This window comes from Orbilia oligospora (assembly GCF_000225545.1).
Source record: "Orbilia oligospora ATCC 24927 unplaced genomic scaffold scaffold00079, whole genome shotgun sequence".
Taxonomy (NCBI): Eukaryota; Fungi; Ascomycota; class Orbiliomycetes; order Orbiliales; family Orbiliaceae; genus Orbilia; species Orbilia oligospora.
The window spans coordinates 410,388-432,564 of NW_011645636.1; the positions used below are offsets into that span (position 1 = coordinate 410,388).

Genomic DNA, 22,177 nt, shown 5'->3' on the forward strand with positions numbered 1-22,177 from the left:
AGGAAAAAACCCCCCTGCAAACTTGTAATTTTCTTGCTAGATATACTGTTTTATACCGAGTCATTGGGGTTCTGACCGAATACAGGCATAAACACGTTTCATAACACCTCTCCTAACAACTATAAAGTGTGTATATATATAAGACTTCACTTCCTCTTCACCTTCACCTTCCCAACCGTCGACGGCTGAGGTTTAATTTCACCAAATAACCCCACCAACGTACCAATTCTTACCAGAGCCAGTAGAAACTATTTTCAATTAGCATTTTATCCGTCCATATCTTGTATATACCTATATATACTATACACAGACCCTTCTAGCGTAGCTCTCGGGTGTATGTGTAGATATAAATAAGAGGTACTCACCGTGATCCCAACATTCCCCCACGTAAACCCATTCCACCGATGCGCCGAAAAGAACTCATACGAACCCATCATCCACCACACCGCCGTCCTATTCCAACATTAATCACCATCTTTTGCCTCTCTATTCACCTCTTTATGGTATAGTAATGTGTGATATTGTATAGAAAGTATTACTCACAGATGTCCGATATCCCCCAGCAGCAACGCGATAAGGTAGCGTTTAACCACTACTACCTCCGTAGTAGCAAATAATATGGCAATCCCCATCATCGCCATGATTCCGAATAGATTCCCCGTCTGCCATGCTATCAACTTCCCGGACGGTGAGAGGTCCGTCGATTCGGTGTTTGGCAGTTGTAGTGCTACGAACCGCTCTGGCTGGAAGATCGCAATTGCGAATCCGGCGACACTATTCAATCCATATATCAATATTAGTATTAATATTGGTATGAATTAATTAAAATGACTTTCCAACTTCAATATGAATAACAGAGATCATTCACTGTTTTATAAAATAATAATAATAAATGAATATAACAAGGAGGAGGGAGGGGAAGTGCTCACAGCGATACCGGTTCAGACACACAAAACACCCAATACGGCACCGTCGGCAGCAAAGTCGCCATCTTGGATCCTTCGATCGATCTTATCAAATAGTCCACCTCGTCTCGATCTTATCAATCAATCGATCCAACAGAATCCAATCAACAAAACAAAAAACCGGCCCCAGTTCCCAATTCTGTGGCAAGCCGGTGAAACAACACCCTCCAAAAAAACAAAAAAAAGAAGTCGTCACTGTGCTTCCGAAAACGCCTAAAACCGCTGTCCCGTCAAAATACCACCCTCGGAAGAAAACTAAAGAAAGAAAGAAAAAGAATGCTGGTAATATGGATGTATGGGTGTATGTAGTGTAGGATGAATGTGTGTATGTGGTATGAATAGTGGGTGGTACAAAACGTAAGGACCTTGGCCAGAACCTTTTACCCAAAGTATCCTCTTCTCCCACCCAGCCGGAAACTAACAAATCCCACACACACCACACACACACACACACCTGACTAAAAGCTAACCCACGGACGTACAGTGTACCAACCTAACGAAAACAAGATCGTGTAAAATAAAAAAAAGAGGAGGGCGGGTCCACATTCACGTCCACATCCACGTCCAACGGGAAAAAAAGTGTGAACGGACACCCAAAAAAAACGTTGTTTCTGTAGCAACACTTTCAGGAGTTTGCAATCAATTGCGGCCGTTTTTTTCCAACGTGGTTGAAATGGCCCGGTAAAAACGCTCTGTCGAATCTCCTCAGAACAACTTAACCAAAAACGGTCGGTCGGTCGGTCGGTCGGGAGTTTGTTCGATACACGTAGCCAGACTTCATCAACTGCTCGAAGTATGTAATACCAACGATATGTTACCCGATGCAATGCAAGCCAGCTCTATCAGCTTAGTCTGCGTTTTAACGTTACGGTCCAGCCCGGAAAAGAGTTGCATCCGGTTTTGTGTTGGCAAGTGTGGGGGACGTGCAGCTCTCGCTTGTAACCGCGTCAACCGCGTCAACCGCCACCAGCCACACACCAGCCACACAATTCACCTTTCATACCAATCACTAGCCACACACACGGTTCATTCTTTCAAAGACAATATCTCGATATAATATCGATCACTTTTGACATCGAAATTTTAACATTCTCAGCAAGTGATTTTAAAACAATCGCGAAGGAACGCGCTGGGAATGCTTGATTTGATTTTTAAAATATCTCCTTTTGACACCGGAATTGGTTCCTTTCTTGGCACATACGTATCTCCACATCCACGCGACTCGATCCCGCGATCCCGCTTCCAACGTCGCGACTGCCAAACAACACCAACATATGCATACCAATATCGATATATCATATTATATGTTTGATATGTAATAGCTTCAAGGTGCTTATTCTCTATATATGCTAGTAACATCAATGTTGGGATCATATAGCTAACTTGTCCCCAGTTACAATAGTAAATAAAAAGAAAGAAAGAAAAACGAATCAAACCATGCCCCCAAAATCAAAAGACCCCCAGGCCTCAGACGCCAAGTCCCCCGAAGACCTCATCAAACTCCTCGCAAAGTCCCAAAAGGAACCTCTTTCCATCCTAAGGATCCTTAAAGAAGCCCAGCAGCGAGATGGTGCCGATTCCTCTCAATCGAGTGCAATCCTGGAAGCCGAGTTGACCAGTTACAAGGTCTGTCTTCACACTCTTTATATATAGTATATATATATATATCTTGGGATCCATTATTAATCGAAGCTATGATACCATATAGGAATATTTTTCCAAACTCCGTTTCCAATATCTCGAACAAGTCACCAAAGAACGCTTTCTAAACGCCATAACAGCCGATATACCCGAACTAGTCGAACCCGAAGAAATAGAACAACTAGAAATAAAAGTAGCCCGACAAAAGGAAGGTCTAAGGAAATGTAAAGGCGAAGTCAACGCTATTAACGCCGAAATATCAAAATTGGGGAAGAGAGTCTGCGATGGTACCTTCTCAATTTCCCATTATATCTCCTCGAACATATCAATCTAATCAGTAATATAAATTTTATAGAATACGCATCCCTAAAATCCACAACAACCCACATCCTCTCCCTCCCCCCCACGATATCATCCCTAGAATCCGAAGTCGCCTCCCTCCTCCAATTCTCACCGGAATCCACAGATCCATCCACAGATCCCGACCTTCACCTCCCTCTCCGCGAAACACTACATCGTCTACAAGCAACAGACACAGAAATAATCCAACTCCAACGCCAAATCGATGCAGCGAACAGGAATATAACTACAAAGAATAGACGGATAGAGGTGTTGGATAGGGAATTGAAACCGTTGGAAGCGAATGCTGAGGCGGTTAGTGCTAATGCTGAGGAAAGTAGACGGAGGAGGGAGGAGGAGAGACAGAGGGGATTGGCGAATAGGGAGAATGTGGGGAAATGGTATGGTACTGTTGAGGGGGTTTTGGAGGAGTTGGTGTAGTTTTTTTTTCTCTTTCTTATTAGATTTTACTGTTCGTTGGATTCGTAGGCATTTGTGGCGTTTTTGGGGTCTCCAAAGGGGTTATTTGAGGTAGTCATCTATCTTTCTTCGGACGGGACTGTTACAAGCTCGTCGTCAGGCATTCTACAAAAAGCTATTACTAAATTATAAAATATGTTATTGAGAAAAGAAGGTGAATATCGTCATCATCATCTCATCAATTGATCAATCTATCCGCTCCCATCTAATCTAAAAATACATAATAAATGTGTAACCCCATTAAAAGGCATTATATAAGATAGAAAAGAAAAGAGAAAACCGTGTTGAGAAAGAGAAAGAAAAGACTCAACGCCAAACGAATGACGAACAGAGAATTTCAAACCAAGAAAGAATCGAAAGAAGAAGATCAAGAAAAGTAAACCGCTTCACGAGGCTTAACAAATAACCAAACGAAAAAAAAGAAAGAACCCGCCGCTAAAACCCTTCCTTCGACTGTCATGTTTATAAAAAAAAAACTCAAGTAACGATCGTTAACGTTAACGTTTTTCTTTTTCTTTGTTTTATTCAGCCAAAGCTACTCCTCCTCCTACCCCAATCTCTGGGCTGTCGTCTCAAAAACGCTCCAACGGCACCAAGATACCCCTCATGCCTCAAGAAATACGCCTGCTTCTCCCCCTTCGACCAGAATTTGATAGCATAGGCAAGCGTATTCATCGTCTGTCTATGACCTCTGATGAATGAGCCTCCAAAGTATATCCTCCCGAGATTGTGATGCTGCGCTTGGAGGTAAGATATTTGGCCGATGTTATTACTACATTCGAAAGATGATAAGTTAGTGATATTCATAGACACGCACATAGGTGGACTTCGTGAAGAGAGTTATTACCTTATAGCGTAAAGGAGGCTTCTGCTAATATCCTCGGCCTTGAAGTTCTTCATCTTCTTGGTTTTGGTCCTTTCAACAGTGGGATCTGGTAGACTCTTTCCTTCTCCATCCATCGCCACCACCTCTTCGTGATGGTAGTGGTTATCGTCATCGTCATCATCATCTACAATCGCACTCCCATTGACCTCCCCGTGAGCTTCCCCATTGACAGCATTCCCATTAACCCCATTCGCTCCATCCTCTCCAGGCTCTTCAACGCTCTTTTTGAACACTTTCCCAAACGTACTGGCAATAGTGGTACTCTTCAATCCAATTCTTCCATAATCTGTTCCGTAGATATCCCCGACTAGCATATCAACACTGGTATTATCGCCCTTATCCGCCAGCTGTAGCATTTCATCAAACGATCGTGCATCGGTTAGGAGGGATAATAAGCCCCATAGTGTTCCGCCGCCGAGTGATGTACCGCCTATACGTTCGAACTTTTGGGGGCCGGAGACTTTGATCATACTGACTCCAGAACCAATGTTGACCAGCTAGAAAAAAAAAAATCACATTATATATTAGTATCGTAAAAATGGAATATGTTTTTGAGGAAACACTCACAAGATAAGGATAAATATTCCCCTCCTCCCCAGGCTCCACAAACCTCATCCCTTCCTCATCACTATAAACAAAAACCTCCTCCGGAATCTCCTTCAAAAAGAAATCCAACCCCACAATCAAACACTCCATCTCATCTTCTCTATAAACCGTAACCCCATCCAACGCCTCACTAATCTTTTCATAATACTTATGCGCTCCACCCCCTGTAGCCATAACGCACAAATCACTGGGTCTGCCACGTTTACCACCCGCATTCTGTGGGTTCGAAAGTAAAGACCGCTGCATTTGGCCGTTTATCAGGATCCCCATGTATGAGATTACATCGTCGATATTGTCGGTTTCGAAATTCGTGAAGTTTAGACGGCCGCCGGTTGTGTGGGGGTCTCGGGTGAAGTAGACGAGTTTGGCAAGGGAGCCACCGATCTATTTTTTTTCAGCAGTTAGCTCACCGTTTCCCCCACACCCCAAAGATAGAAAAAAAAAGGGGAGAAGTTTTTGGTTTTTTTTTCATACATCGACAGCGATATGCGATACCTCGCTGGTATGGTGCGGTAATCGAATATCATTCGTTCCACTAGTTTTCAACGCTTTGGGTGGAGAACTGGCTTCCTCGTCCACTATAAATGCGCCGGAGACGTTGATTCGGATTGTGCCTGGTTAATTAATTAGTTTATCATCCGATTTTAGCTATATGCGCCCGTGCGACAAATATATATATAAGGGGCGGGATGGGGTGTATGTACCGGGATGAACGATCGTAGAGTCGATGTTTGTATTTTTACGGACTCGGCCAGCGAGCGGGCGGGATTGTGGGTCCATGGTGATGACCGACGTAGGTCCTTTTTTATTACCGATTTAATTGGAGTATGAGAATCGAAATATGGGGAATAAGAAGAGGAGAAGAAGAGGATGAGCGGGGGGATGAGGGAGTATATATCATCTACGAAACAATTAATTAGTCGCAGTTTATAATAGTTAGCTTCTAGCTTTTTCCTTTTTGTCGAATACAAGATATGAAGCGAGCCAAGAAGTTTGTAAGAAGTTAAACTTCAAGGTTCCAACGAGGATGAAAGGAAAATACGGGGAAAGGAAAGTAGGGTCCGCACGACATGAAATAGGTTATCGTTAACTAGCGCACGCATGCATATAGCTATAGAGGAGAAGAGCTGGAAAAACTAGCGAATAGGGAATAAAAAGGGAAAAGAGAAGGGGGGGATCGATACTGGAGAGATTCGCATGAACATACCCGTTTCCACAGCGGAGGTTAGGATATTGTAAAAAGGAAGGTGCGGCGCTGTGCCATGTGCAGATATCCCGACCTTCTTCGATTGTTTGTCGTTGAAACAGAGTTGAATTCGAAAAGTATAAAAGTATATCGTACTCTTATATAAACGTCGGTTTGATTGCAATATGAGGGGAAATAGCAATTATTAAGTAAAAGATATAATAAAAAGAATTCGGGCGAACGGATTCTCTCTCCGCAGGATGATATGCGTATTATATGTAAGAATAATAAAAAATAAACTAAAAAGAAATGTGATATCCGTCTATGTTATAGTATGTTCAAAATGCAATGTATGGGGTATCGTGACCATTGTCCCGTAACGTAACAGATACCTGCTTTCTACATATCAGCGTCCCCGTATTTATATCCGACATACACTAGTTTTCAACCAAATTTTCTGGCGTGGGCCGAATCAGAACCGAGGGACCGAATGTTGCCGGTTGAGAAATGGAAAAAAAAAGACTTTGTTCCCACCATACCCCTCATAAACTCTGAATGGGTCGGGCCCCTGCTAGTATGACGCCGATGGCTACATAGAACACGGATGACCTGCATTGGTTATCCCACACCCCCTTCCATCCCTTCCCCATGCCGACTATCCATGGTCGAATCCTATGGGTTGGGCCTGTCGCAGGTGGATATTACCAATCCATCGGCCCCCCGCGCGCGCAGATTTCTCCAGGCCATAAACCGACCCCATTCATTTCGCCGAAAAAACCCCGGACGAAGAATACCACATATTCAACACATTTTCTTCATGACATCTGTGTGGTTACTGTCTCATGTGTAACAGTGGAACAGTAAGCACTAAAAGGACTACCAATCCCACCCTCCCAACGCCTGTAAATGCTTAATGAACGGCTCAACCGCTGCCCGTTCTGCTCTCAAGTTCGTATCATTCCTCGCTCTGCTGTAAAATACCGGACAATCCTTCGAATCACACCCGACTTCTTCGCTATTACTAATATCCGCACAACTCCTGCATATCCTTCTAAGTCCTTCACTTTTTCGTTCCATCTTTGTAATCCGACTTTTTAGAGTGTAGATCGACCCGTCGATATCCTCCAAACAACTCTCACATATCCCTTTTTCTGTATCCTTCGCGTAGCAAACAATACAAGCAGACCCTTTCATAAACGACTCAATCGTATGTCTTCTCCTCTGCTGCTGCTGCTCTTCACCTCCTATCAAATTTGGTTCCACAATTCTTCTTAACCGTTGAATCTTCGGCATCTCATCATACCACCCTCTCACATTCGCCCCTACCAAGTTAAATATCCTTTCCAACGGCGGTATCAAATTCTTGGAAATGTAATACTCCGCATCAAGTCGGTTCTGACTATTCTCTAACAACTCTTCAGGCGGTACGCATCTATCTGCTAACCTTGCGCCTGGCGCCCCGGATATAACCACATAAGGAACTCTTTCCCCATACTGCGGTTCGGCTCTATGATCTTCCAGCATCTTCTTGGCGGATATGAGCGCTCCGGGTGGTAACATCCCTCTCTCGCTATACGTCCCAAGTTTAACTTCCTTCGCAAAACAGAAGTCTTGGATGGAAACCTTCTCTGCCATGATTTTTGTACACTGTCTTTGAAAGAACTGCTTGACTTGTGATAAATCGCTGGTGCGGAATAACGTCTTCAACGCCGCTTCTTCGATCTTTTGTTCCGCGGGTGTACCATCCCTTCGTACGGTTTCTATCCCCTTGGCGTCGAACTCCGGCGTAGTTTGCGATTTGCTTTCGTATTTATACCCAACGTACCTCTTTTTAGCCAGTAACACGCAAGGAAGGTACACCTTTTCAAACTTCAATTTGATCGGTCTTGGATTCGCATCCGTCACCGTTCTTGCAATATCAGCACCAATATCGAATGCCTCATCTTTCGTCCGCCCTGGTAGACAAATGAACAAACTATCCGTATCCCCGTACACAACTTCAGCACCCCATTTCTCCGTAGCATGAATCATCTCAATCGCCTTTTCCAAAGTCTCACGTCCCGTTTGTACAATACTATCCGCAATCTCAGCGCACGGCATTCGGCCGGAGAATGAAGCGGATGTATACCCGTACGTAACATTTGCGATTAGTTTCAACGCTAGTTGTCGGTTATTAAGTAACGACTGAAGCATTTTATCTTGTTTATCGTTTTTCATGCCTTCTTTGACCATAACTCGGGTTTCGAGGATTTCTCCTAACATCTTTGCGAGGAGGGATTTTCGAACTTCGGGTTTGACGTACATCATTCCGTTCGGAGCGATGTTGATCTGGGAACGTAGGAGTTCTAGAAGACCATTTTCGCGTTTGTAGTCTGTGAAACCGAGTTTGTTGACGCCGCCTTTCCATTGGACTATTCTACCCAGACAGGTGGAATAGCAATAGTTAAACGCGATCATGACTGAGGGGTAAAGACTTTGGAAATCGAGTACCAGAACCGGTGAAGTATAAAAATTACTTTGTGGTTCCATAACGAGCGGTATACATTCCAATGCGTTTTGGCTGCCAACTTGTTTCCTACTCGGAGATATGAGTACGTAATTCTCCGGCTTTGCGATTCGAAACATCAGAGATTCAACTTTAAATTGTGAACCTCTGCTGAAAACGCTGAAGAAGTCGACACCGAGAAGACGAGCTTGTTCGGATGTTCGCAGTACTAGTTCTTGGGCGTCAAGGAGTTCTAGATCGGTTTTCACACGAGTGAGGAAGTACTTGAGTACCCGGGTCCAGGCGTTGACTTTCTCGCCGGAGTACCACCGTGTTAGGTCTCTATAAGAGTAATGCGGCATTCGACGGGCTAGGAGGTGGAATACTACGTTTTCCATGGTGTATTGTAAAAGGTTCAATTCACCTCTCATTACCCTCCAGATATTGATCAAGTGTCGGCCTGTAACTCGTATGCTAGATGTATGCGTGAATCCCCATTTGTCAGCTTCTTTTCCGAACCTGCCGTGAGACTGAACTTTTACGCGTGAAAGTTCGTCAGGCAGGCTGAAGTCGTATTTGTGCTTGGCACGTTCGATTAAGTATCCCCACGAGGAATTATGGACTTCGTAGCCCGTTATAATATCCGGATCGAGTTCCCTCACTACCCTAACTAAGGACAGTAGAAGGTCTAATTCGGAACTCTCACGGTCTACTTCTATTGGGAATATTTTTCGAATTTTATCTGCTTCGAATTCTGATTCGGAGAGTAGGAGGATGCCGGTATGTAGTCCTTCTTGAAGCCCTTGGCTTGCTTGTTCAGCATCGGTAGATCGGAAGGAGTAGAATATCATTGCTACTTCGTCTTCTACTGGGTCTGGGAGAAGGGTTCCACGGGTGTTGATGTGGATTTCAAGACTCATTACGGACATGTGCTGGACTTCATGAGAGATAATCTCTGATTTTTTCTTCTGAGAGAACTTAATGCCATGTTTGTTCCGTTGCGTCGGTGGGTCTATTTGGGATGCGTAACCCTGTGATGGAGGGGCTACAGGAACCTGAGAGCTTTCTATGAGGGTTGTGTATTTCAATTCTTCTTCTTCAGCGAGCCATTGTTCTATTGATGCTAGAGAAGGAGGGGGTTTGGCGAATTCCCAGGTTTTGATGGATGTTCTTTTGGGTAAGGTCTTTTTGGGTTTGTTGCTGGAAGAGGGGATATCGAGGCCGTCTGGGTTGAACGGTGGAAGGTAGTTGACAGTGTTAGATTGGAGTCTGAATTCCTTGCCTGCATATTCGCGGGGACGGTCCGGGACGTCTTTTTCATTGCTGTAGAAAGCGTCTTGGTATACTACGTGGGGGAGGGAAAATTCGTCCATTGACTCTAAGAGGTCTGCGGTCGACGGTGGGGCGGCATTATAGCAGACTAACTGACCTTTGGTTGGGAAGGTAGCTGTTAGTTCTGCGATTAGTGATGTAGTCTGTGAAATTTGAGTTTCAGTGGCGCTTTTATTGAACGAAGATCTTGAGAAGCTAAGGAGTTTGGATTGTGATTGGGAGGGGCGAAGGAAGTTTTCATCGTTCCCATCTTTTACAACTGGAAAAGAGGATTTGAGGCCTCTAAGGGTTGATGCTTTGGAGTTATGAGAGCGGTGTGAGTTTTGAGAGGAGCCGTCGAAGGATTGAGAGTTTTGGGATGATATTAGAAGTGGCTGTGAAGGTTGCGAACTAGAACCACCGTTTTTGCGGGGACTGAACATCGCCTCGACTATCGCTTTCTTACTGGGTGTGAGAGAGAAGTCTTGGGATTGTTGGGATTTCCTAGGGGACTGTGGTATTTCGGTTTTGGGGAGTACGAACTTCCCGACAGATTTTGCAGTACGTATATCATATTTGCCATTTCTTAACTTTCGAATCCTGAGGGGCCTTTGTTCGCCGTTGACGTGGATGCCTTCGGAATCGCTTTTTGAGGGTGGTCTGACTGAACTAAACATCTCCTCTGGTATTTCGAAGTCGTGCTGCGAAAACATCCATAGCAAAGGAGGGCGTAGAACACCGAACTGCTCGAGGTCTTCTATTGATATGATGGTCTGGGATATTTCTTCCAAGTTTTGGAAGTCCTCGAGTTTTTCTAGGGCTGCATCGTCCATAAGTTCATCGTTCTTATCCGGAGATCCGTCATCCGCTTCTTCGTCCTCGTCTTCTTCGGTATCCCCTTCTTCATTTTTGTCCCCAAGCTCATCTGGATTGATAGGGTCCGCCTGAGTGGCCCGCAGTATTCCTTCTTCGTCGACGTCGACATCGACGTTTCCCTCGCTTTGCCATTCATCGATCGATATATTGACACTATCGCCCTTCACTTCACTCTCGTAGAAATCCTTGACAGACTCTAGAGTAGTCTTAATTTCATCCCCTCTTGGATCGTTTTGGACAAACCCCTGCCATTGAATATCCCTCCCTGTAGCTCTCGCATTCTCAGCGTCGATGATTTGTTCAACCCTCTCCCTATACTCCTCCTCATGAACCCATCCACCATGCACTTTCCTCGTCGCCGCCGAGAACTGTTGCCCAAAGGACTCGACAGTAATATCCTTTAAACCCCTCCTGCGGGCCTCATCCCGCCACAGTTCCGCCATACTCGGCACGAGCTTCTTATCGCCCGGTATCGGATTTCTAAGCTCCAAAAAGTCATGGTGTAAATCCCTCGGTTCGACGTCCAATCGGTTAAGAATATCCGAGACCCGGATGTCAATTTCTAGCGAGCAATGTGATATCCTCGGGAATTCGAGATCGTCTAACACATCGGCTCTGTTGATTGTAGAGGTATGCCAGATATGTGCCTCCCCTGCTTCTTCTTCAGTCGGGATTGGTTGACGGAAATAGACTTTTGAGCAATTGATGTAACCACATCCGTAGAGATTGTAATCTATCATCCATTGCGGGATGTATTGTAAATGAGCTTCATACGGTTGGAATTGTTTTTTGAGAATTGCACCGGAGCGGAGGAGGTCCGAGACTCGAGTTGTTAAAGATGGATTTAATAGATATATTTTAAGATAGTAGGTCCAGCCGACATGGAAGCCGAAGAATGGGACGCCCTTGCAGAGGGTTATACGTGCGACGAACACGTTTTTGGGGTCGTGTGGATTACGACGGTAGATCTTGCATAGAGCATGATCGAGCGAGGCATGCAGACGGTATATGTAGGCCCCGACTATCAATGTCCCAGGTATCCAATTAGCATATGATAAAAATATAATCTAATAAACATAAAATAAAACAAGATAAAAAAAAAGAAATAAAATAAAATAAGATATGGAAACATGCTTACCATCATCCTGAGCAAGACTACCCTCGTACTCGACGTATAAATAAGGAAAAGCGCCGTGGATATGGGCGCATACCTTCTGTCCCGTCTCTGTGGCACCAAAGACACGCAGGATAGGCAGAGTCGCTTTCACCTTCTGGCCTGGCGGGGTGGGTTTACTAAGAATAACGGGGTAGTCCAGGCTAGTTGGGACGGCCTGATAACTGTCGACGTTGTTAAGCCGTAGCCGGAAAGCCATGATTACTTCATATCTCGTGATATTCTTCCTTTCTTTCTTGTCTTTAATAACGATATGTAGACTCGGCCATGAAGTTGTGATTGAGTCAATTGAAGGCCGGCCTGGGCAGCGCGTGGTTTTAATTAATTAGTGGTGGTACTTTGTGTTGCCCCGATGACCCATGCCACCTGGGTACGAGGTGCGCTGGGTAACCAACTTTTTTTTTGTCATGTTAACTTCGACATCTCCGACTGACTGACTCCCTTCTTCTTCTTCCTTACAACCCCACGTCCTCGTCCTCATTCTCACCAACCTCTCACCATCACCTCACCACCATCCCTATCATCACCATCACTATCACCAGCTAGCGTTTCCTCCTTTCTGTCTTCATCATCTCTATCACTTCTTCCGATTCGCTTGCTTCGAATCGTTTCTCTCGTTCTCTTGCTTCTTGCTGCTGCTCTTGGTTGGTAGCTTCCTTTCGCGATGGGGTCTCCATGGTCCTTCGAGGACCTGGATGACTTGTTCGGTGACTATCCCTTTGACGACGATGGCCAGTCACCGCTGGCAGACGAACTTGTAAGTATATTCCATCATCATCTCCTTGCTCCTTCCCTCCCTCCTTCCTCCATTAGCTGCTTCTTCAGCTTCATCGTCATCCTTCTGCTTGCTCTCTGCTTCGTCAATTCCTCTCTGTACCTCCCATACAACCTTCAATTGAGTCGCGTTCCCTTCCTCCCTCCCTCCCTCCTCCCTTCCTAACTCGAACTCTCCCTTTACCCCCTTCGTCTCTTTGATGTTCCTTCGTGCCAATTAGCTTCCTGTTGCTTGCCCCTTCCACCTCAATTGCATCTTTGCTAATCTATTCATCATCGATCAGGTTTCGTCTGGCCATGCCAGTCCCTCCGGTGACGTCACCACAGCAACGAGCCTTCCGGCCTTGCTGCTCCCTGCCCCGCCTGCGCAGGTTAATACATACCAGGCACCCACCATGGGGTCTCAGCTTTACTTGCCGAGCCCACCGGCTTCCCAGCCAGCCCCCGCGGTCCCTGTTCTGGGACAAATGTCCTTGCCGAGCAGGGCTGAGGTGACTTCGGTCCCTCAGTCCGGCTCGGTATCTGCTTCGCTTGGGGACTCGGCTTCTCCTGAGTCGGCTGCCTCTCCTGGCGCCGATGAGGACGGACAGGCCAACGGGCCCCAGAAGCGGAAGAACAAACCGCGCCGGAACTGGAGCCGGGAGGAGACGACCCGCCTCGTAAAAGGGGTCGAAAAATACGGAATCGGGGCCTGGGCGAGGATTCAGGCCGATGAGGAGTAAGTAACACCCTCTGCACTCAACGCTTCATAGTCTGGACCGTGCTAACTTTTGACATTTAGATTCGGTCTGGCCCACCGAAAACCTTGGGACCTGAAGGACAGGTTCCGACTGTTGTGGCCCAACGAGTACGGGACTCGTGACGGTCCAATTTTTTACAAATTGGACGTCGATGCGGCGCTTCACCACAAGAAGCTAAACCGCAAGAAGAACAAGAAGAGGGGGGGGGAGGAACGACCAGTGGTGCCCAGGAGGGCCCCTGGTTCTGCAGCCGTTGCTGCTACAACGGCAACTGGTCGCCGCAAGGTGACCATCAGGAAGGGCACCGAATGGAGTGCCGAAGAGGAAGCTGACCTCTTAACAGCTTACCAGACAGTATGTCAATTTTATCCCATCTTTTCAACCTGCGCCTCTATCCCACTCACTACTCATGAACTCTGCTAACTATAATGTCATTTTTCCTTTTAGCACGGGAAGGTGTGGAGGAGTGCGGCGGCGAATCGTGGACTGGCCTTTTATGGCCGGTCCATCAGCGACATACAGCGCCGATTTTCCGAGCTCTACCCTGAGCTTGCGGGAGGGCGTCCCTTGGATCCCTCGAGGTCGTTGTGGGGGCCCTCCGATCAGGCTACGGCCTTTGAGAGGGGGCTCCTCAACAGCTTCGGGACCCAAGGGGTGTCTCGCCTGCAGGCCCAGCGTATCTCGGGGTTGGTGGCTGGACCGTCGCATACTGTCGCGCCCAATGATGGGACTCCTGGCATCGGTGGCATTGTGCACCCACCGGCCCGGGAGGTAGGTGTTCGGCCGAGCACCTACACCCCTGAGGGCATTGTCGGCCAGGACTTGGGATTCCCGTCCCCGATTGCGGCCCTCTCACCCGTGCCCGCAGAGTATGCGGCCGGGTATAGAATCCCGACGCCTCCGATCTTGGCCCCAGAGCATCAGCTCTTCACCCCTCCGCCGCCAGTCTCCGCATACGGTCATTACGACCAACCGGGGCAGGTCGCGGAAGCTCCTCCAGTGGCCTAGCAAGCCGCTGTGAGCGAGCTTCCGTTCGACCCTGCCGGGATGCCTCAGGCTCCCAACACGATACCAGCCGCCCCAGAGCTCGATGCGAATACGTTCCCTTTCACCGAGGATATGATGGTTGAGATGGAGGAGTTTTTACGAGACTGGATGCCGGGGCCGGATGCTGTGGACAGCTCGGCCCCCGACCTTGGAGAAGTGCCACCACTTCTGGACTACACTGAGGAAGAGATGATGGCCGAAATGGGGGATTACTTCAGCGATGTGGTGCCAGAGCCCGAGACACCACAGTCGGTGGTGTCGGAGGCATTCTTAGGACCTTCGACTGACCCGGAAGTGATGGCAGCGATGGAGGAGTTCTTTGGGGAGGCCACTGGCAGCGGCTGGACCGAAGAACAAATTATGGCTGAGCTTGATAAGCGATTTGGAGGAGACGGTAACTAAACCCTCGGTCTCAGAAATACTTGGCTCCGATCACGACGCCATGTCCTTTTGATGATCCTCGTTATTTTACGGACTCGAAGAATTTATTTCGAGATTACTGCTTAATACTTCAGGCATTGGATATATCGGAAGGTCGGCGTTTTTCGGTTTATGGACGCTTATTTAAAGGGGTTTGTTTCTTTTTGTTTGATCTTGTCTGACGCTATAGCGGGATCTGTTTTGTCTTCAGCATCTAAAAAGTTTGGAAGGCGTTTATGGTTTATGGGCTGTATATGCATGGAGAAGAAAGGTATTTAGAATTAGGTGAAGTATATAGGTAATGTCATGGAACGAGAGCGAGGAGCGTCGAACGCAGAAAGCATCATGGGTCTTTACATCTTCTATTTCGTAAGTACCTACACCCTGTTCCCGATCAACACCATCAGGTGAGTATGATCAAATTCTGGGAAGAAGGGCTCAAACGAGGTTGACGATACACTTTAATCGTTCCTCGGTAACTCGTTACGACTTTTACGGTCATAATACCCTCGGAACAATTCGACACATCTATGCAGCCGTTTTGCTGTCTCGTCACAGAAACGTGCCTGCTTCTTTTGGACGACGCGATGCATGATATCTACATACGCATACAGATATCGTGCTTCGTAAACCGTCTTTTTATTATACACATATATTCACAACTTCCGGACACTCGCTCGATGATGTCGTATCAGGATTTCATACGGCTTTGTCACTTCACATGACGTCAATATGGTGTCGTCCAACCCGACGCTGGTATCTCGGTTAACTCTCTTGTTTTGAATATTTCTACTTCGACACTGTTCCTTCTTTTCATTCCTCTTTTTCCTATGGATTGTATCACGATGCCCTTCTAGCGATATCTGATACAAATTTAACATTTAACATATATCATGGAATGGAACAGCTTTTCGAATTGGGATCAGAGCATCAGTAATACTTTTCCAGTAGGCGTGATATTAGAACTAAATTAGGTGGTGATATTGTAATGTATGTAGTGATAGCGGTTCTGTTAGTGTTGATAGCTGGACTCCAAGACTAGGCTGGGCTGTAGAATACAACGCATAATATACCACAATTCCGAATAAGCCATATAAACAACATGAAGACTGAGCTGCCTTCCTGGTGATCACGTTAATCAAAATGCCCTCATAAACAGCAATCTTGCTCTCCTATGATTTCATATTCCTTCTGACCCACCCACTTCTTCTTCTCATACCTTTACTACCTTGACAACGGTATACACAATCTCCTGAACATTTGAGCATTCCATTCGTTCCAATTGTCGAATTGGAGGTTCCTCCTCTCTCGACAATGACAAATTTAAGTGACTTGAAACGTCAGTTCCCTCGTGGGCTTGGAGAGCCAATTACTCGTCATAGGTACAAGCGAGTTACTGGCGAGGTATTTGGTGTGTTTGAAGGTGGTCCGGTGGATTTGAAGGATCCTGGTGAGTTTTAGCTTTTCCCTTTCGCCTTAACGCCCTTACGCTTCTCCTAGGTTATTTGGAGGAGATGTGAGCTGGTATTGAACTACTACTTTATCCGTTTTTCCCTATCCCAATAGCTTGCTTAAATACACAGTCTAAAAAGGCTATCTGAACTAATAATGAACAGATGTACTCGCAGTAGAAGTCGCCACCCAACTCAGAGTCCACCCTTACTCCCCGGCTACACCAGAAGAAGTCTACTTGCGTGCGAAAAGTCACGTTAGAGGAATCATCTACGATAGAGATAAGACGTTTCGATATTTTGTCTGGCTTACCTGTTCGCGGACCTACCAGCGGAGACCCGCTAAGAAAAGGTTTTGTGGGGAGGATTGCGATGAAGCAAAGTCTACTGATGATGATACGACCATGGGAGATGTTCTTTCTGGTCCTAGTGGACCTTCGGGGAGTAAGGGCTACGATAATAAAGGGAAAGGAAAGAAGAATATGAGTGAGGAAGAGGAGGATGGAAAGGAGATGTGGACTAAGATTGTTAAGGTTCCTTTTTTGGTGTGGATGGGGAGTCCGTGTAGTTTTTTGAGTTTTGATGTGAGTTTCTTTGTATAACCCCTTACGATACCTACCGAATTATTGCATTTACTGACCCGCGATGGTGATGATGTTTATAAACTAAGGCCGTGGATGTTTTTTTCAGCGGACCCGAGTTTGAGTACTCCCGTTACCAACTCTCCGTAGACGGTACGCCGTTCCTATTTCACGCTCCGGACGATCATTCAAACTTCAACCATTATAATATCCTTGGAAGGGATTTTTTGGAGGGCAGGTTTAGAACTTTTGAGGCAGATTATTCGAATCTTTCGGTATTACTAAGAAGACGAAAGTACATAATACTCGTTCCGGGCCAACCGCTTTCGTATGGGGAAGATAAGTCTGGAACTTTTGGAATCGATGATAAAGATAACGATAATGAGAACGGAGATAGTGGTAGCGGCGAGGGAGAGGGGGAGGGAGAGGAGTGGGTTAAACAACGAGACGAGGATTTAGAAAGGTTTCTGGAAGAGGATGAGGAGGAGGATGAAGACGATGGGGAAGAAGCAAAGGATAGGGAAGAGGGGAATATTGAGGGGTTGAGAAGAGTTGAAAGTGGGGTTGAGGCGAGTATTGATCCGAGGTTATTGCAATGGGGTTCGCAGCAGGAACGAGCTGAGGAGCGGACTGAAGATCAGGAATTGGATGGTTTGGAAAAGCAGATGGAACAGATGCAACAGGAACATGAGCGAATGGACCAGCAGATTATGGATGTTCGACAGGCGGTCCAGAGATTTGAGAGGCAAGTGGGGTTGAATGTACCCGAGGGAGATGAAATGGGGGTTGAGGAAGAAGATAAAAGGGGGGGAGGGACTGGAGATATTAAAACTTCTGAATTTATGGGAAATACAACTTCCGTAGGGGCTAGTTGTCTTAGAAATTATGAGGGTCAGATGGAAAGGGATGCAGAGAGGAATGTGGAGATGAAGGATAGTAAGGGTAGTCTTGAGCCTGTCGACTCGGAACTTAGTCTACAAGAGAGGAGAAATGCGGATAGAGACGGGTTTGCGCCTCCACCTTCTGCGCCTATTAGTAGGAAGGAAGGAAAGAGGTCTTCCTTAGTTTCGAAGGAGAATTTGAAGGTGTCCGGAGGGAGGACGGTAAGTATGTTACATGGTACCTTATCAATCCGTTACTAATTGTTTGGATATAGGGGAGTGGAATGCGTCGTTGAATCATCTTGCATCGGATTTGCGTGCGCAATTAACACCACTTCTATTGATACGAGACTAGACGCCTTCGTTCAGATGACCCATGCATGATCAAGAAATGCGAATTAATGACGGCTATGATACAAAATTACAGACATCAACTTATGTGGCGGGTATATGTACAATTGCCCTCACTTCAAGAGCAACAAGGCTCATCTTCAGCCTCTTTTTCCTTCTATGCATCAGCGGTTCATCTACTCTCTATGCTTTGCATGCGCGGTTATTCTTTGTTTTCATCCACCTGATATCATCAGCACTTCGCCCCCCTCTTCCCCTCTTTCGTCTTTTAGACTTTTATTATAATCACATCCATAGCGTCGGTGTTCTATTCATTCCCAGTGTTCCTTGTTTCCAGGTGGTTTTCTCTTTTTTTAAAAACTTTTCCTCGTTTTTTATTTTTTATTTATTTTTATTTTTATTTTTCCGTTCTAACTCGTTCCCATATATCGGCATCAATCGTATCCCAATTCCTTCTGTCGTAGGATTCCTCCCCGGTTACCTTTTTCTTTACCCTGTTCCCGGCATTATATGTTAGAAACTTTTGTTCTTTGCAGTCCTCAATGCTTCTTCCCATTCTCCACAATCTCTGTTCCTGAATGTAAGTCCGGACGTACCTCTGCACCGCCTTCTACTACCAGTTTATCCAACTGGTAAAAGGAACTAATCATAGTTTGTCGCTATATTCAAGCAAAAATACCGGATTAGCATAACTAAATTCTCCTTCATATCCCTTCAAGTAACTTCTAGAGGGAGGAGAATTTGGTATATCCATACCTTCAACAAGTTCAAATCCTTCAACCCCCGCTGTACTAGCTCCTGCACCCTCCGCTCGTCGGTTTCAAGTCTGTGTTCACGAAAGGCATCGCGTGTACGTCGTTTTGCGTATTCGCGGAAATTATAGGTTGCGAATTGTGAAGAAGTTCGGAGGAGAGAGCGGTACTATATTTTTTGATATATATAAATCTCCCGTTTTATATGGGGAGTTTATTAATAGAATGATTAGTAGGGTGTAACTAGGTAGGTAGGTAGCTTCGAACAGGGTGGCGAGAAACTCTGTGGATTGGAGGATAGACATACGAGCGAGCGGACTTGAAGCGCGGTTTCGGCCATGAGGGATGGGATGACTGTGGTCATTTGATGGTGTTTTTTGGTGGTGGGGAAGGGGGACGTGGGGGAGTTCTTTGTGAGGAGGGTCGGTCGTGGGTTTAATGCAATGGTCAAGTTAAGTTGGTAGCTTTTGATTTGGAATGTAACTTTGTTGTTGGATTTCGAAAAATGGTCGGCTTGCGACGGAGTTTTAACGCCGAGTTTGAGGATCGGGGTTTGTGGACGGTCGGAGGTAAGAGGGGTAACGCGGAAAATACGACAATGCTCTGTTGCCTCTAACATGTATATACTTACATGACCATGCATGGCCATATGGTTGAATTTAAGAAGCTGGGTAGATCTATAGTTTACACAAAGCTAGTACTAGTCTCTATTGTGCAGCTAGTAGCCCAGTACACATAAATTAACTATGGCAATAGGAAATTCACTAGTGATAATGATTATAAGTATAGAGCTTTCTTTGCATGCTCCGATAGTTCAAATCCACGAGCGTGAGACATTTGATTGGCCGCGGGAGCTGGGCCTTTTGGCTTCACCGAGGCCACAATCTCCCGAAGCTCTGGTGATAGCTGCTCTAACTCTAAAGATCCTTCAAGCAGTCTTTTAAGGGTTGACCGAGTAATGGTGATATCGGCATCATCTTCACCATCATCTTCAACCACAAAGTCTCCCTCTTGTAAAAAATTCCATCTTTCGTTGTTCTTATCCATTTCCCTATTTTCATGCCAATTTGTCTGGTACATGCCGTCGACGAGATACCTATATCGCATTCTCCTAACCGGTAGCTCGAGCGTTAGGGACCAAGTGCCGTCCGGGAGACATTTCAGTTCGCGAGATACTCTGATCGAAGGGTCCTGAGCAAAGGGGCCTTCGACTGAGACTCTGTTTATCCTTGTCGGGGAAGTTGGAGCGCTCCAGAAGAATGTATACTTCCCAAGTGCGAAAATAGATTCGACGAAGGGCCATTTGGTCTCATAGGCATTTGATATTGGTATATAATTCCTCGTTACCTTGGGTGGAGGTCCCCGCCGCCGCTGCTCAACATCGGTATCAAGGGTAATGTCGACGTCTTCATGCGGCAAATTTTTATCGATCACATTCTTCCAACCGAGGTTCTCGCCGAGGAATTCTCGGATTTGGAAGTGAAATTTGTCGTGCTCAGATCTTTTGATCCAATCAAAGACAACACGAACCTCCCACGTTGAATTTATCGGGTTCCATTTCAATTCCCCAGCGATAGCGTTCCAGGAGTTTACATCTCCACCAGCTATGGCGAATCTAGAGTTTTCGTTGGATCCAGGAAACTTCGCTTTGATGACAGTAGCGAAATAAGTTGATGCGGGAGACATTCCTGTGAATCTTGTAGGGATAAAGACTGGTTCGGAAATATTGACGAGATCAATTGGTTGACCTCTGATTCTGGCCGAGGTGAACTTTTGTGTGGAATGGGGTCCCGACGGACGTTTGACAATAAACGTACTTTCGATATTTTCTTGGCCAGGCGGGATTGATATTCGAAGGGAAATTTCCCATAAGTTGGTTTTGGGGTTCCAGATCAGGTTTTCGGTACGCTTTCGACCCCAAGCATCGTATATTCCGGTGACGGAGACTTCTTTGATTTCAGGGTCAACTTGTAAGAAGAATAAGAGGCATATGCCGTTTCTGGGTTGGATATTTAGTCTAGGACGGACTCGAGGTGTTATAGTTGCAGGAACAATTTGTTGGGTTGTTGCATCCTCGACTTTCGGTGGAGCTTGAATGGGTATAGTCGCCCTTTGATTTCGCATATCTCGAGAGGGAGGGGGGGCGGGCGGGGAAAGGGGGGTTCGAGGTGGAGGGACCTCGGAGATCAAATCTTTTTGTTCGAGTATATTCCAGCGATGCTCATCCTGTCCGAAAAACCATCTTTCCTCTTTCTTTCTAGATTCATCAATGGTCCTCCGTCCATTGATAGTGAAATAATAATAAACCTTCCCATCAAATGGCGGCCCTGAACGGGGGCGTTCAATTATGACAACATCGCTTGCGTTATGGGGTTTTTGAAAGCCGGTCGAAGCCCGACCCCGCAGTTCGTAGGTTTTGAAAGAGTTGTGGGCGAATGAGCCCGTTACTGAAGCGGATTCGATAGCTTTTTCGGTAAATCCTGGGGGGAAGCTAAATGAAAATTTGTATTGTACTGTTTCGGGGTCGTTGGGTTCTCGCGGGCTGGGTTTGGTTATTCTGTTAAAAAGGGATGTTGCAGGTTTCATTTTGAATTTATGGCTGATGTACAAGTACGTTAAATTGTAACGAGTACTAGTACCGGCGGTGGTTTATGCAATAGCCGTTCAGTTGAACGTCGCGTCGACCGGGGCCCGGGTGTCTGGGTTTACTAGTACGTTGACCTGCCTATAGCTCGGCTTATATGAATTTCTTAGAATATTATATTTATATTCCGATGGCAGCTTGATGATCGATCAATGAAGGTTAAGGGGAGATGTTAAACAGCCGATGACTTTGTAAATATTGCTATCTGTTTGTTATCGATGAATGAATCGGCAAGGCTACGTGTATTGTTGTACAAGAACCAGGTATGCCGTGGTGACACTAGTACTCACGAGTTCCTTTGCAATTGTGCTGACTATTCGTTGAAAGCCATATGATGAGGCTCAAACATTTCAGCCCATGGCGCCCCGCTTGACTCGATGGGTATCGAAATCTTGGTATAGGAGCAAACCCTGCATGGGCTGTACAGTATCGTCGAATTCAAATCATTCAACACAAGATCGTCTTAAATTAGATATGAAAATTAAACTATAATTTATGTTGGAATTATGAATGAGAAATTCGAAGTAGTTTGTAATTTCATAAGTGTGATTAATATTCAAAAGTATGTTTTCTAGAATAAGAAGTTC

General features: G+C 45.9%; 9 protein-coding genes across 9 annotated transcripts; 4 read left to right on the plus strand and 5 right to left on the minus strand.

Annotated features, from left to right (window-relative positions):
• Positions 1 to 539: 539 nt before the first annotated feature.
• On the minus strand, positions 540 to 991 carry AOL_s00079g143 (uncharacterized protein; the record flags this gene model as incomplete). The annotated part of the gene is made up of 2 exons (XM_011124018.1): positions 540 to 774; positions 930 to 991. 2 exons carry the CDS (start codon positions 989 to 991, stop codon positions 540 to 542), a joined length of 297 nt encoding a protein of 98 aa, XP_011122320.1.
• Positions 992 to 2,402: 1,411 nt separating this feature from the next.
• On the plus strand, positions 2,403 to 3,386 carry AOL_s00079g144 (uncharacterized protein; the record flags this gene model as incomplete). Its single annotated transcript, XM_011124019.1, has 3 exons — positions 2,403 to 2,591; positions 2,674 to 2,893; positions 2,962 to 3,386. 3 exons carry the CDS (start codon positions 2,403 to 2,405, stop codon positions 3,384 to 3,386), a joined length of 834 nt encoding a protein of 277 aa, XP_011122321.1.
• A 564-nt stretch (positions 3,387 to 3,950) lies between these two features.
• On the minus strand, positions 3,951 to 5,697 carry AOL_s00079g145 (uncharacterized protein; the record flags this gene model as incomplete). Its single annotated transcript, XM_011124020.1, has 5 exons — positions 3,951 to 4,197; positions 4,273 to 4,808; positions 4,879 to 5,301; positions 5,392 to 5,531; positions 5,622 to 5,697. 5 exons carry the CDS (start codon positions 5,695 to 5,697, stop codon positions 3,951 to 3,953), a joined length of 1,422 nt encoding a protein of 473 aa, XP_011122322.1.
• Positions 5,698 to 6,979: 1,282 nt separating this feature from the next.
• On the minus strand, positions 6,980 to 12,148 carry AOL_s00079g146 (uncharacterized protein; the record flags this gene model as incomplete). Its single annotated transcript, XM_011124021.1, has 2 exons — positions 6,980 to 11,796; positions 11,914 to 12,148. The coding sequence occupies 2 exons, from the start codon at positions 12,146 to 12,148 to the stop codon at positions 6,980 to 6,982; spliced, it is 5,052 nt and encodes a 1,683-aa protein (XP_011122323.1).
• Positions 12,149 to 12,613: 465 nt separating this feature from the next.
• Positions 12,614 to 14,471, plus strand: AOL_s00079g147 (uncharacterized protein; the record flags this gene model as incomplete). The annotated part of the gene is made up of 4 exons (XM_011124022.1): positions 12,614 to 12,706; positions 13,008 to 13,441; positions 13,505 to 13,817; positions 13,911 to 14,471. 4 exons carry the CDS (start codon positions 12,614 to 12,616, stop codon positions 14,469 to 14,471), a joined length of 1,401 nt encoding a protein of 466 aa, XP_011122324.1.
• A 39-nt stretch (positions 14,472 to 14,510) lies between these two features.
• On the plus strand, positions 14,511 to 14,912 carry AOL_s00079g148 (uncharacterized protein; the record flags this gene model as incomplete). The annotated part of the gene is made up of 1 exon (XM_011124023.1): positions 14,511 to 14,912. The coding sequence occupies one exon, from the start codon at positions 14,511 to 14,513 to the stop codon at positions 14,910 to 14,912; it is 402 nt and encodes a 133-aa protein (XP_011122325.1).
• A 1,332-nt stretch (positions 14,913 to 16,244) lies between these two features.
• On the plus strand, positions 16,245 to 18,139 carry AOL_s00079g149 (uncharacterized protein; the record flags this gene model as incomplete). The annotated part of the gene is made up of 4 exons (XM_011124024.1): positions 16,245 to 16,380; positions 16,547 to 16,965; positions 17,052 to 18,065; positions 18,119 to 18,139. 4 exons carry the CDS (start codon positions 16,245 to 16,247, stop codon positions 18,137 to 18,139), a joined length of 1,590 nt encoding a protein of 529 aa, XP_011122326.1.
• A 489-nt stretch (positions 18,140 to 18,628) lies between these two features.
• AOL_s00079g150 (uncharacterized protein) lies at positions 18,629 to 19,565 on the minus strand (the record flags this gene model as incomplete). The annotated part of the gene is made up of 4 exons (XM_011124025.1): positions 18,629 to 18,688; positions 18,791 to 18,853; positions 18,951 to 19,115; positions 19,254 to 19,565. The coding sequence occupies 4 exons, from the start codon at positions 19,563 to 19,565 to the stop codon at positions 18,629 to 18,631; spliced, it is 600 nt and encodes a 199-aa protein (XP_011122327.1).
• Positions 19,566 to 19,723: 158 nt separating this feature from the next.
• Positions 19,724 to 21,532, minus strand: AOL_s00079g151 (uncharacterized protein; the record flags this gene model as incomplete). The annotated part of the gene is made up of 1 exon (XM_011124026.1): positions 19,724 to 21,532. One exon carries the CDS (start codon positions 21,530 to 21,532, stop codon positions 19,724 to 19,726), a length of 1,809 nt encoding a protein of 602 aa, XP_011122328.1.
• Positions 21,533 to 22,177: the final 645 nt, after the last annotated feature.